Source organism: Gossypium raimondii, chromosome 12, assembly GCF_025698545.1.
Source record: "Gossypium raimondii isolate GPD5lz chromosome 12, ASM2569854v1, whole genome shotgun sequence".
Taxonomy (NCBI): Eukaryota; Viridiplantae; Streptophyta; class Magnoliopsida; order Malvales; family Malvaceae; genus Gossypium; species Gossypium raimondii.
Genome location: NC_068576.1, coordinates 45,192,199 through 45,205,499, shown reverse-complemented (window position 1 = coordinate 45,205,499; position 13,301 = coordinate 45,192,199). Strand labels below are relative to the sequence as shown.

Sequence of the window (13,301 nt, the reverse complement as noted above, 5' to 3'; positions counted from 1 at the left end):
TTAAAATAAAAATATATATTTAATATTTTTTAAACTGGCCGGCCCTGCCAAAAATCTTGCCCGAGGCCCTGCCCATTTTTTAAACGGGCCTAAATTTTTGCTCAAACCTATATTTTGGGCCTATATTTTTACCCAAACATTCCCATATTTCGGACGGGTTATCGTACCGGGCCGGGCTGCCCGGCCCATGGACAGGTCTAGAATGGGATCATCATTGTAAAAATTAATAAAATTTATACAGTTTAAAACACGTAATAGGACACGCGTACAGTGGGTCTACTTAAAACCTGTAACCCTAAAGCCTTATCCAATACAATTCCGGCATTTGGCAGTACAGTATTCATTGACGGTTGCCTAAGGACACGTAAGATCATCCCATCCATACATATCCTGTCATTTCTCGAACTGATTACCGGCAATTGCCGGTAGCTTCCACAAAAGAAGAAACTAATAAAAAATCATCCCCTTCGTTCCTCTTCCACGCCTCTCCCCTTGGTCGGCCTTGTTTGCTTTGCTCCAAAATAATTTCTTAGAAGGAAAAAAGAAAAACAAAAATACAGAAATCATAAAATCAAATTTGATTAAAACTCTTTTTTTCTTTTAGGATTTTGATTTTGATTCTCAAATCTTGTTTTTTCACATAAAAGAACAGAAATCAAATCAATCAAATATTGATTTGGATTAATAACATTAATATTAGAAAAAAGAAAAAGGAGAAAAGAGAAGACGAAGAAGATTAGAGAGAGATGGAGGGTTACGGTGCGGATGAGGCGGTGATAGCTTTGAAGCTGAAAGATGCATCGAATTGGTGGCATGACATTAACGAATCTACGCTCTGGCAGGATCGGATTTTTCACATCCTCGCCGCTCTTTACGGTCTCGTCGCCGCCGTTGCTCTCGTATGCATCTCCTCCCTTTTTCATCAATACTTTAGATTTTACTGTTTTTCTTTAATCTATTTGTTAGTGGTTAGGGTTTAGCTTTCCGTTTGATTGCTTGTTTGTCTAGGAAAATTGATGACTAGCTTTTTCAATTTGAAACAAAAAAGGTTTTCCTTATTTGATGCTTCTTCCTTTTAATGTCAGAAGGAAGGTTCCAATAAGAGAAACTAAAAGAACTAAGTGCAATTAAGAACCTGATATGATGTTGTTGTCAAGAATGATACTTATTAATGACTAGCTTTGTTCATAAACTCGTTTAATTGTTGACGTTTTTAGGTCCAATTGATTCGGATACAATTGAGGGTTCCTGAGTATGGTTGGACCACACAGAAGGTCTTCCATTTTCTGAATTTTCTGGTGAATGGGGGTTGGTATCTGAGAATTTATTCTTCTTCTTTTTTTTTTTGAAAGAAGAGAACTTCTATTTTTAACAATTTTTTGTGGGCTTTGTTTTGGTTTCTGTATTTACTTTGCTTTCAATTATATTGCAGTTCGTGGGTTTGTATTTGTTTTCAGACGGGACGTGCAGAACTTACATCCAGAGGTTTGCAATAAACTGTACATGTTTGACGTTTCTTTTCGATTTATAGTTGAACATGAATTGTTTATGGTTTGTTGCCCGGTGTTCCCTTTTTCTTAGATTGTTCAACACATCTTGCTTGACATGCCAAGTCTAGCTTTCTTCACCACATATGCTCTTTTGGTCTTATTTTGGGCTGAGATATACTACCAGGTTAAGTTACTTGAGCTTTGCCAGTTTGTCTCCCTGTCCTGGTGTTTCTCATTTTGCTTCACTTCATCTTAACTCAGACTATCCTAAAACAGGCACGTGCTGTATCGACTGATGGACTGAGGCCAAGTTTCTTTACTATTAATGCAGTGGTTTATACTATCCAGGTGAAATTTATGTTTTATTATTTTGGTATAAGTGGGACCAAAAAGAGAATTGGAAGTTGGATTCTTTCTATCTGGAAGCTAGTTATGTTTTATAACACATTGCTATTTTATTGTATCCCCAGTTAACTTATTTGGCCAATTTCTTGGAAATTATGAATGTTTACTTGGGAGAAGGGTGCCAAATTTTGACAGTGATTGATACCCTTTTGTGACTTTGTAAATAGTGTAAATGGGATGACATCAATAAGCATATTGTTCATAAATGATCTTTGTTTTTCTTGGAGGGAGGATCTAAAGTTTCTGTCCCACATGAAAAGTTTTTTGTTAGGCTAATTTTCTGTTTTAATTCTTTTACCCTATGTTTGGATAAATAATTATAAAGGAAAGGAAAAGAAAGGAGGGTAAAGAAAGGATATTATGTCTGTTTATTTTGTTTGTATAGATAGAATTAGTAAAGTAATATTTACAATCTTTGTTTGGTTAAACTATGGAAAGTAAAGGAAATGATTGATTATAATGATTTTTTTTTAATTATGTCCTTTTATAAAATAACTCATGTAAAATTTAATAGGATAAAAATGTAATTTCATATCTTAAAAGTAACCTCACTTTCCTTTCCCTAGCTTTCCCCCCTGAATTGGGGTAATTAAAAACCAAGTAAACCAAGGGAAAGCAAGGGATAAACAACTCCTTTGCTCAAATAGGCGAAACTATCCAAACAAAGGAAAGGATGTTACTTTCCTTTATTTCCTTTCCTTTCCCTAGTTTTAATGCAATCCAAACATAGTGTTAATTGTATGAGAATTGAATTAGGAAATAATCAAAGGTCCAATATGCGGGGTCATTAGTTGAAAACAACGAACTCTTTTACATCTATGAGATAAAGCTCGGGCTTTGGGATTCAAGACAAAAGGCACATGTCAACTTCTAGGGAGAAGATAAATTTAGAGAAGGCTACATAGATAAGAAGTGATTTGAAGTTTGGAACTTCTCATTTTTTACGTTATTCTAAATACCTTATGTTTTCCTACTTCACTGCTCAAATCAAAACTATGTTATTATCTATGGTGCTCTGAACTTCTGCACACTGTTTGCAGTAGCTTATTTTCCTTCATGCTTTTCATGATTTCTTCTGCTGGAACAATGCTTATAAGCTACAGTTTTTTATAAGATAAGTGTTGGTTGGATAATGGTAATCATAAAATCAAGCGAATAGGTTAGGGTACAATATTACTTTGGCTAGAACGGTGACAAGGATGTTAATGGAACTTGTTCTAGATTTTAGTAGTAGATATGAAACCACAGTATCGATTATCTCATCCAAGCAGGGTAGACATTCTAGGAACCTTGTAAGTATTGTTGCATACATGTTTTACTTTGGAACTGTTACTTTTAGAAGGTGTTAGTAAAGTTCCTGTTTGTGATGCGGGCCTGGCGGAATTGATTTCAGATTGGAATGTGGCTGATATTATGGTGGAAATATATCCCAGTTTTGGTCGTCCTCTCAAAGGTGTTCTTTGCAGGTAATTATGTGCTGTATCCTTAATAGGTTCATAATAGTTAACTGTTGATTAACTTTGGGTGCTTTCTAGATTTATTATGTATGATCACTTAGGCTCTGTTCTGTAAAATGCTTTGCTTTTTGTATTCTATTCAAATTTTATTTTTGCTTTTTATTATTATTTATAATTCTGTAAATATTATTTATCCAGAAGCAGAAAATCGGCTACAACAAAACAACATAGGAAATTCCAATGTAAACAAAAGCTATACAGTAAAATCACTCTATACCCCAAGCTATACAAATTCTATTATTTACAATTTCATCAGATCTAATTCTAGTACCAGATAAACTCATAAGAACTGCATGCATCTTTAATCTTTTCCAAGATTACTTGCTCAGACAAACGAGTGTTACCAAAAATTCTGCAGTTTCGTTTTCTCCAGATCCAGTAAAAGAAAGCTCCCCATGCCAACCACAATACAATTGAAATCAAAGTTTTTCCTCTTAATTTCAGTACTGGCCATTGTAACTCAAAATTCCACTGTCTAGGGGATCTTTGCAATGAGCAAAGACTTAACACCTCTTTCGAAACAGTCTTAGAATAGTTGCATTCAAAAAATAAATGGTTTCTAGTCTCCATCTCACTATGAAAAAAACAGCAACAGCCATCAACTTGCAATCCCCAAGCCAATAGCCTATCCTTCGTAGGTATTCGATTAAGCATTGCCATCCAACCAATCATTGAATGCTTTGGAATATGATAAGGGAACCACAGCAGCTTGCACCTATTTACCTTGGCTACTTTACCTCTAATTCCATTCCATACTTAACTAACAGAATATTTTTGTCTTGGGACAATGAGTTCACCCATTTGAGGATCTCTAATCAACCCGATCCAACACCTCAATTTGAGAATTTTGCTCTGGCTCCAACTACTAGTTTGAGAAGGAGAAACCTGCATCAAATCCCTACCCCTAAGAACATAAGCTTGGATCCAAGCAACCCAAAGAGGTCCTGCTTGAATCAAAATAGATGACAAATTTTGCATAATGCAAGCTTGATTCCGACTATCAAGCTCCTTCAAACCTAACCCTCCCTCTGATTTGGGTTTGCAAATTGTAGACCATCCCACTCTTGCACCTTTAGCATCCATATTTTGCCCTTTCCAGAAAAATTTGAGGCAAAGATTAATAGCTTTAAGAACACCTTTTGGGAGAATAAAATGTCTACACCAAAAATTTTGCATGTTGAATAAAACAGACTGAATGAAATTCTTGCAGCATAAGAAAGGTGTCTAGTTGTCCATCCTTTAATCCTATCCTTTATCTTCTCAATCAATGGAGAGCAATCGGCCACTGTCAATTTTCGAGTTATTAATCGAACTCCTAAGCACCTTATTGGAAGCAGTCCTCTTTTAAACCCAGTAAGACTGCAGATATGTTGAAGATCCTCTTCTGAGATTCCTGAAGAAAAAAAATCTCACTCTTGGCAGGATTTAATTGTAGGCCTGAGAAGAAATAAATCTGCTGCAAAACACATTGTATTCCCACTTCTGTCTCCAAATTTCCTTTAGTGAAAATTAGTAAGTCATCAGGAAAGCTTAAATGAGTCAACCTAAGCTTATGGCATTTTGAATGGTAGCTAAACAACCCAGAAAATGCAGCAAGATCAAGTAATTTTGACAGAACATGCATGGCAACCACAAAAAGGTAAGGGGAAAGTGGAACCCCTTGTCCTACACCCCTAGCACCTCTAATTTTGCCAATCAAAACCCCATTTACCGAAATTGAAAATCGAGGCTTAGTGATGCACTTCTCTATCGAACTAACAAATTGACTAGGGAATCCCAAAGTAGCCAAAGCAGCAAGAATAAACTGCCAATTAAGAGAGTCAAAGGCTTTTTGGAGATCAATTTTCAAAGTAAATCTAGGTGACAAGGTGCATCTATTATAACCCCTAACAAGCTGTTGGGCCAGTAGAATATTGTCACTAATGCTCCTCCCAAGAACAAAAGCACTTTGGTTTCTAGGAATGCTACTAGGAAGAAATTTGGTGAGCCTCATACCCAATACCTTAGTGATGCATTTATAGAAAACAATGCAACACGAAATAGGTCTGTAATCCTTAATGCTGCTAGCATTCTGCTACTTTGGGACCAAAACAACCAGAGTCAGGTTAAAGGTACCCTGAAATCAGAGCATTCAAAATAGCTTGCTATGACATTAAAGTCGCCAACAAGGATCCATGAATGATCTGCCACCAGTTGATGCAATCCTTGCGAATGCTTCCAAAGCCTTTTCCTCTCACTACCCGTATTCCTCCCATAAATGGCAGTCAAGAAAAGAAGGTAATTATCAGCACTAAAACTGACTGTGATGCTTTGATCAGTAGTACACATCAAAGACAATTGAAGATAGTCTTTCCATAGAACCCAGATCCTCCCATTATCAGCTTCAACATAATTGTGAAAAGACTTCCAACCATTGAACCATTTTTCAAGAATGGCCCTCATCTTATTATGCTTTACGCTAGTTTCAATCAAACAAACAACCCTAGCCCTGTTATCTTTTATTCTATTATACGCTGCATGTTGCTTCAGAGGTTTATTAAGCCCTCTGACATTCCACTTAAAACAATTCATGCTTTAGAGCTAGATGGTAAACTTCCATAGGCAGCTACTACTACCTTATTTCCTTTTTTCCCCTTCGAAATTTGCATATTTCTTTTACTCTTCAAGCTTTTTCCTAAGTCAGCTACTCCAGCAATTGCAGCTCTAGGTTTCTTAGGAGAAACACCCATATCAACAAGATCTATAGACTCAGCTTCCCCGTGGGCAATTTTCCCAATCTCGATATGTTCAGATCTCTCTGTTTCGATTCTATCTGTAATTTGATCTTCCTCCAAATTTACAGTTTCAAGAACCGCAAATCTATTAGAAGAACCGGTTAAGACTTGCTTAAAAATCTCAAGTGCAAATAGACATGGTAATTTGTGCTGAGAGCGTTTCCAAGCGTTTTCCAAGACATTCTTTCAAATAGACATTTTTTTTGCTATTTTTTCTTTTCCTATTCATTTACTTTTTGAAAAAAAAAAGAAAAAGAAAAAAAGAGAAGCATTTAGCAAATGGAACCTTAGTAATTTTAGATGATTTGTAGACATTAATCTCATGGTAGTTAAAATTTTTCAGTAATGAATGAAATTATTTAACTTGACATATGTGTATGAGCAGGTGTATCATTGTTTGCAGCCCTTGGGTTTTTACTATATGGTGGAAGGTAATTATGTTCTATTTGTTGTTCTGTTTCTAATTGTTTTAATGGCATAAGGTCAAGTTTTGTGTGAGTATTTGGTTTTACGTTTAGGCTGCATGCTGAAACTGGTATATCATTGTCTTTCCTATGTAATTCGAAATTGTGCCTTCTATTCGTAGCTCTTCATCTTCTTTGTTAAAAGGTCTTTCTTCTGATCTACAGGTTTAGCATAATGTCCAGGACATCTTACTTGGTCCTCAAGCTATATATAATGTAGATACTACGTATTAAAGTGGCTTAAGGGGTTTGGGATCTTGTGAGAACAGAAATAGCATTTCCTTATTTTCGATACATTTATTTGAATTTTTTTATTCTTTTAAAATATTGAATTCCACTTACCTGTATGTTTTTTGCAATTAATGTGATGCATTTCATATGATTTGTATGCATATTGCATGGAAAAGCTATATAATCATATATTTCCTTGCAGGCTTTTCTTAATGTTGCAGCGCTTTCCTGTAGAGTCCAAAGGGCGGCGTAAGAAGCTGCAAGAAGTACATATTTACTCTGTAGTTGTGGTTTTTTTTCCAGTAAGTTTTCCTTTTATTGACAATATTTAATTGTTATTTCTTTTTGGCTTGGGCAGGTCGGTTATGTGACCACCATTTGCTTCTTATGTTTCCTAGTCAGATGCATTATGGTAGATCTCTTCCTCACTTTCTGGCTTTACTATCTACATGTTTCAAACTGACATGCTTTAAGCATGTTTTCTTAGACCTTAGAAACTTTTAGATACATATAGTGTTATAAGGACTTTTGCTACAAAATGAATGTATTCTAGTTGAACCTTTAGCTGCTATATGGTTTAGATTTAGATCACTATCTAATTGATCAATCATTGGTTATTTGTCCAAAGTTTATAAAATTTGATCTCTAATGTTATTTTTTGTCTAGATGTGCTTTAATGCATTTGACAAAGCTGCTGACCTTGATGTTTTGAACCATCCAGTTCTAAACCTCATATATTACCTGGTAAGTTAGATAAATAGTTCTGGCATGTTGCTTACTGATACTGTTTAAGAGATTCCTACTGAAACAGTGGGAAGGTTGCCAACTCATGTTATTGCCATATGAAAACTGAAAATTTTGCTGCAATTGCCTCATTATTTTGCTTCATACTTTTTTTTTTTAAAAGTTAAATAGGAATGTATATTTCAGGAAACTGATAGTTCAGTAACCAATTTACAAGTCTTTGACATCAGATTGTTATGTCAAAGAATGTTTTGTGGTCTGCTTTAATAAAAACTTTTATGACTTTTTGAAGAGCAGGAGGTTGTTTTAACACCACATATACGATTAGGTCGGTTAGAGTTCCATCACCCAACTTTTATCCTCATTGCAAACTAGCCCTTGGAGTTTAGGTTTAATAATTTTACTTGCGTAGTTTCACTGATATTTGAGACTTGCGTCTGCTAGACATCTTAGGATTTTCAATTTTAACTAATGAAATTGAACAACTGTATTCTTATTATTTGAGAAATTTGTTCTTTTCATTTTGTTTAATTAATAAAATAGATTTATTATCGCAACCATCATTCTGATTTTATTGTTGAACGTGTACTTATTTTTTAATATAACCAACACATATGTCTTGCACTACGTGTGATTTGGCTCTTTGAGTGGAATTTGTCATACTATTTATCTATTAGTCAAATGCTTTATTTATCTATTACTTCAATATGGACAATAATCACAGGCTAAGTCAGTGTCTACCTACCGAGCAATGAGCAGTTTCAAGTCTACAAGATAACTGAATGAAACAATTAGAGTGCAAAAATCTCCCTACCATTATTTTATACGCTACTAAGACCCATTATATAAAAATTTTAAATTTTAGGCATGTAAATAATAATTCTTTGCTGGGTATCAGATATGTGGATAGCAATGATGGTAAATCGGGTAAAAAAGAGGAAACTGATAATGCTAGACTAAGGGGCTTTAATAGAGGGGAAATTGAATGAAGAAGTGGTTTTACTTTTATTGGTGAAGTATTCATGTGCACCACTATGTTCATGAATGAGCTACCTAGCGATTAGCTACTTTTTGCTACCAAAATTGAGAGGAATTGCTATATTTCAAAATTTTTTTGGTGGTTGTCTTGTGATTTGTGTGGTCTTTTAGTTATTTTCGTGTTGTGTTCAAAATTAGAAGGTGTATTTGTTTCTTAGTGTTGATTACAAATAAGAGAGTGAACTATATTTTAAGTGACTCGGTTTCTTTTGCTGAGCAGTTGGTGGAGATATTACCTTCATCTCTGGTCCTTTTCATTTTGAGGAAGTTGCCACCAAAACGAGGTATTACACAGTATCATCCCATACGCTGAACGATGTCGGATGCTTTTGTAATGATTTTACATGGCTCTTCTTGTATACCCTGCAAAAAAAAAAGGACAGAAAATTAGCAATAGTGAAGGCTAAAACAGATAGTTTTGTGGTTTGTTTTGTACGCACAATCTGATCTCTTGGATTCTAAACATATCATTGTGTTCAAATGAAGGTGTTGTAGGGTTTTTATTTTTTTGGAGTAGAAATTGTGGAGAATATCGACTATTTTGGTACACCATACAGTCATGTAAGCAAAACCAAGGATGGTTTTCTGATTTTATGGAATGCTATTCTAACAGTGTTTATGAAATAACTTTCTAACAGTTTTTATGAAATAAAGATTTGATATTGAGGAAGAGATGAAAACATACAGAAATCTGAGACGTACCTTGGCAAAATGATTACATTTCTTCCTTAATAGCTGAATCAAAAATATGTGGACGAGAGAGAGAAGATTAGATGGGCAATTTTCAATTGCGAACAGCAGAATCAGCAATTAGACGGCAAATATATAAAGCCTATCTGAAGGTTGACTTGTAGATCCATGAAAAACCTACCATTCTAAACCTGAGTGTCAACTTGCCTTCAGTTACTGTTCTATTCTTTTTTGAATGGTAGCTGAAATATATTATGAGAAAAGAGAAGAAAGTCGTCTGAAGTAGGGTGCAATCGAAGTTCTAGCTCGATTCAAAATTCATGCCTTGAGTTTATGGGATATTATAAATCAAGAGAAAAATTAAACGTCCTAAATTAACTAGAATAAATTCCATTAAGCTTGTTAACCTAACAGAAAAAGGAGATTAATTTTTGTGAACTTAATTATTGTGCTCAAAGTTGAATTTGAAAATTAAAATAAAAAAGTTGTCAAATGTAAAAATACTCATCTAATTTTGGTCAATTAAAATTTTGGAGCTGAATTCAAGTTGCTAATTAGTATAAATGTTTCGTTTACATCTTTAATTTGAACCCAATTAATTCATGTAGTTCTGTTTAAATTAAAATAATAATATCCCATGCATTTAAACCCTGAATTCCAGTATTTACAACAGGGCAACTTCATTTACGTAAATTGCATGCATTTGTATACTATTGTCCATTGAAGTGGTAATTGCATATCAAAATAACACAATTATTTAAATTGGAAATGCAAAAGGAATTCGTGTTTTGTAGGTCTCAATCAAAGCGTTTAAAACACTACAAACTGAGTCATCACTCTCTTTAACTGTTGGAAGAGGACACCAACTTTATCTTTAAAACCACAATTCGATGACTACCCTAAACCCGAAATCATCGCCGCCTCTGCTCTTTTCGCTGCTTTTAGTTTTAGTTTTAGCCTTTCAAGTTTCTTGGTTTTATTTCCTGCCATTAACCTCCCACACGTATTCATTACGTTACAGACATAATTTTGATAAGGATGGTGATACATACATGTCAGGCATGCTAAAAATATATAACACTAAAATCCAAATATAAATAAAACATAAGGAAGACATGATTAAAGAGTCCACATGCTTTTTCTTTTTAGTTTCTAAAATTCTCGTTTCTTCTATGTCCCTATGACGTGTCCGTGTACGTAGTTTTTCATGCAAGGACTTATGGGTTGTCCTTGCCATGCAAATATGGGAAGGACTTTGATACTCAGAAAATTCTCAGGAAGGACTTCCCTCATTCTTATAAATTCTCCCCTTCTTTTCAACCTAACACATTACAAGCAGCCATAGCTACTTTCTTCTTCCTTTTTTTCAGCTTCAGTTTTGGTTCAGGATGACTATTCTCATTGACCAGCCTGATTTTGGTGAGTTCTTTTTTGGTTCTTCCATTAATGATCTTGTGTTGAGTGTTCATTTTTTTGACACTTTTTGTTGTTTATATTATGATTCTTTTTTTTTCTTTGATGATATAGAAGCTGGGATTGAGGAGAGGCATAAGGTTGCTATTGATGAGAATGAATTAAAAACTTTTGATGGGGGATTTGTGGCTCCACATATCAACTCTTTTGGCCACAATTTCAGGTCTTGCTCTCTTTACATTTGTTATTAAAATTCATATAAAATTTCTGTGTTTTTTTTTTTTTTTACTAGTTTGATCCAAAACTGCTGAAGGAAAGGGTTTGATCCCACTTGAAAACATAGGCCATTTCGAAATTATTTGATTTGATGAGGAGGTAACCTATTCCAGAAAATGCATAACAGAGATTATCATGTGGAAAGTGAAAGGCAAAAGGGAGTTGAGGAATTCTACAGGACAAATCATATTAACCAAACTGTTGACTTTGTAAGTGATATTTCTCTTACCAAATTGTTTCATATTCTTAAATAATAAATGATTCTAAAAACTATGTACGCATGCATGCATGCACGCATGTATGTATGTATGTATGTATGTATGTATGTATGTATGTATGTATGTATGAAAATGAGCAGGTGAGGAGAATGAGACAGGAATGTGGAAAAATGGAGAGGGTGGAAATGAGCATATGGGAATGCTGTGAGCTTCTGAATGAATATGTTGATGAGAGTGATCCTGACTTGGATGAACCTCAAATTCAGCACTTGCTGCAAACTGCTGAAGCTATTAGAAAAGACTATCCAGATGAGGACTGGCTCCACTTGACTGCCCTTATCCATGGTACATTTTTTATATCATAACCTGATTGATTGAATACCATACAGAGCTTTTTAACTAGCTTATTTGATTTAGATATGCTGCTATTTTAGACTTATTGTTATTTCACAATGTGTTGCAGATCTTGGAAAAGTGCTTCTTCATCCTGCTTTTGGTGAGCTTCCTCAATGGGCTATGGTGGGTGAGTGCCTCCTACTTCTTTCTTCTTTCTGTTGTTTTGCTATATAAATCTATATTGCTCTGAATTTTTTTTCGAGTATTCTTTTTTTGAAATGCATGTTTAACACATTTTTGGCTATGGCATGGGATTATTATCTTTCAATTTCAAAGATCCTCCATATTTAATATATATATATATATATATATATATAGTGGGCACTCACACATAGTATTTAGTCTCTAAGATATACAGAGATTCCATTATTGCAGCTACTAATTAATTAATGATGATTGCTGTCATTCCAGGAGACACGTTTCCTGTTGGATGTGCCTTTGATGAATCAATCGTTGACCATAAGGTCATTACTCCTTTCTATACTTGTTCTTCAATTTTATTATTCTTTTCATCAGCTTACTTAAATCTTCTAATTGCTATACTCTGTTGGGCATATTTTACAGTATTTCCAGGAAAATCCTGACAACAAAAATCCTGCTTATAACACTAAATATGGGATTTACTCTGAAGGTTGTGGCTTACACAATGTCTTGATGTCATGGGGGCATGATGATTACATGTACTTGGTACACTTCCAACCACATTTCTCTTTTTTTTTTAATTGAATTTTATTCAACACTATGGTTCGAGTTGTAATCAAGTCGAACCAATCTCACTCTACAAGAAGTTCAAGGCTTGAAGCTTAGGTAAAGCTCAATTTGAGATAAAATCTAATTAGTTAATTAGGCCCCTCAATTAAAACTCATTTACCTATTAAAAAAGAGCTTGATTACTAAACTTCAACTTTGATATTTATGTTTGATTTTGAGTCCAAATTAAAAAATCTTCAATCCTAATTAAAAATAAGGAAAGCTTTATTAAGCTCACAAGTCAAATATTAGTATACTCAAATTTAGGTCACTCTTTATCTTAACTGACAATGATTGAGTTGAATTTGATTTTTCTTTACAAGAGTTAAATTTAATTACATTTTAGGTGTGGTGCATATATGCACTTAATTAATGAAGAAGATATTGAGAATCTGAAATGGCTGAAGATATTCAAGTAAATAATTTAACCCCTTCTCTTATTTATTTTACTCGATATGTAACAGGAAGATCATTTTCATCCAAACACTATTGCCCCCCCCCCCCCTTTTCTGTTTGGATTTTCAGTAAATTTGATCTTTACAGCAAAAGCAAAGTTCACATACGTGTTGAGAAAGTCAAGCCATACTATTTATATCTCATCAACAAGGTAAAATTCCCATTTCAAAATCTTTAATTAACATTAACTACATAACTATGTTACTTTGACTCGAGCATATATTCAAAAAAAAGTGAAGAATCGGAGTACCATAGTTAATTTATTGGTAATTATTTGCAGTACTTCCCAGCCAAGCTAAAATGGCAATGTGGGAGCTGAAGCAACGGGACTTTAGCACATAAGAGAGCATAAAGGGCATGTATATATGAATTTCTGATGCCTTCTTTTGAGTTTAATATTTATTTTCTCTTTCTGTGTTTTAGTCGAAAAAGGGAAATT

At 34.3% G+C, this 13,301-nt stretch overlaps 2 protein-coding genes and 1 long non-coding RNA gene across 4 annotated transcripts; 2 read left to right on the top strand and 1 right to left on the bottom strand.

Annotated features, from left to right (window-relative positions):
- Positions 1-214: 214 nt before the first annotated feature.
- Positions 215-9,490, bottom strand: LOC105764411 (uncharacterized). Its single transcript, XR_008191912.1, has 3 exons — positions 9,366-9,490; positions 8,900-9,026; positions 215-914 (listed from the first exon to the last, which is right to left on the bottom strand). It is a non-coding gene; the product is annotated as an uncharacterized LOC105764411 (long non-coding RNA).
- On the top strand, positions 747-9,290 carry LOC105764410 (tobamovirus multiplication protein 3). 2 transcript variants are annotated; one of them, XM_012582965.2, is made up of 11 exons: positions 747-899; positions 1,218-1,308; positions 1,433-1,485; positions 1,582-1,674; positions 1,767-1,838; positions 3,289-3,361; positions 6,572-6,617; positions 7,084-7,147; positions 7,240-7,293; positions 7,548-7,625; positions 8,884-9,290. In XM_012582965.2, the coding sequence occupies exons 1-11, from the start codon at positions 747-749 to the stop codon at positions 8,974-8,976; spliced, it is 870 nt and encodes a 289-aa protein (XP_012438419.1). In that variant the 3' UTR covers positions 8,977-9,290. The 2 variants fall into 2 exon arrangements, with proteins under 2 accessions (XP_012438419.1, XP_052481038.1); XM_052625078.1 differs by having other exon boundaries at positions 1,752-1,838.
- Positions 9,491-10,741: 1,251 nt separating the features above from the next.
- On the top strand, positions 10,742-13,301 carry LOC105762494 (inositol oxygenase 1-like). Its single transcript, XM_012580272.2, is given in 10 exon segments — positions 10,742-10,772; positions 10,881-10,989; positions 11,170-11,251; positions 11,401-11,605; positions 11,724-11,783; positions 12,068-12,120; positions 12,221-12,373; positions 12,715-12,821; positions 12,932-13,013; positions 13,143-13,301. Coding segments are annotated over 10 exon segments (921 nt in total). The 3' UTR covers positions 13,182-13,301.

Excerpts from the sequence above, each read along its gene's own strand:
- LOC105764410 (XM_052625078.1), top strand. The coding sequence starts at position 747 with ATGGAGGGTTACGGTGCGGATGAGGCGGTGATAGCTTTGAAGCTGAAA. Across the intron at positions 3,362-6,571 it reads CTCAAAGGTGTTCTTTGCAG|GTGTATCATTGTTTGCAGCC; the intron begins GTAATTATGTGC and ends GTGTATGAGCAG. Across the intron at positions 7,294-7,547 it reads TCCTAGTCAGATGCATTATG|ATGTGCTTTAATGCATTTGA; the intron begins GTAGATCTCTTC and ends TTTTTTGTCTAG.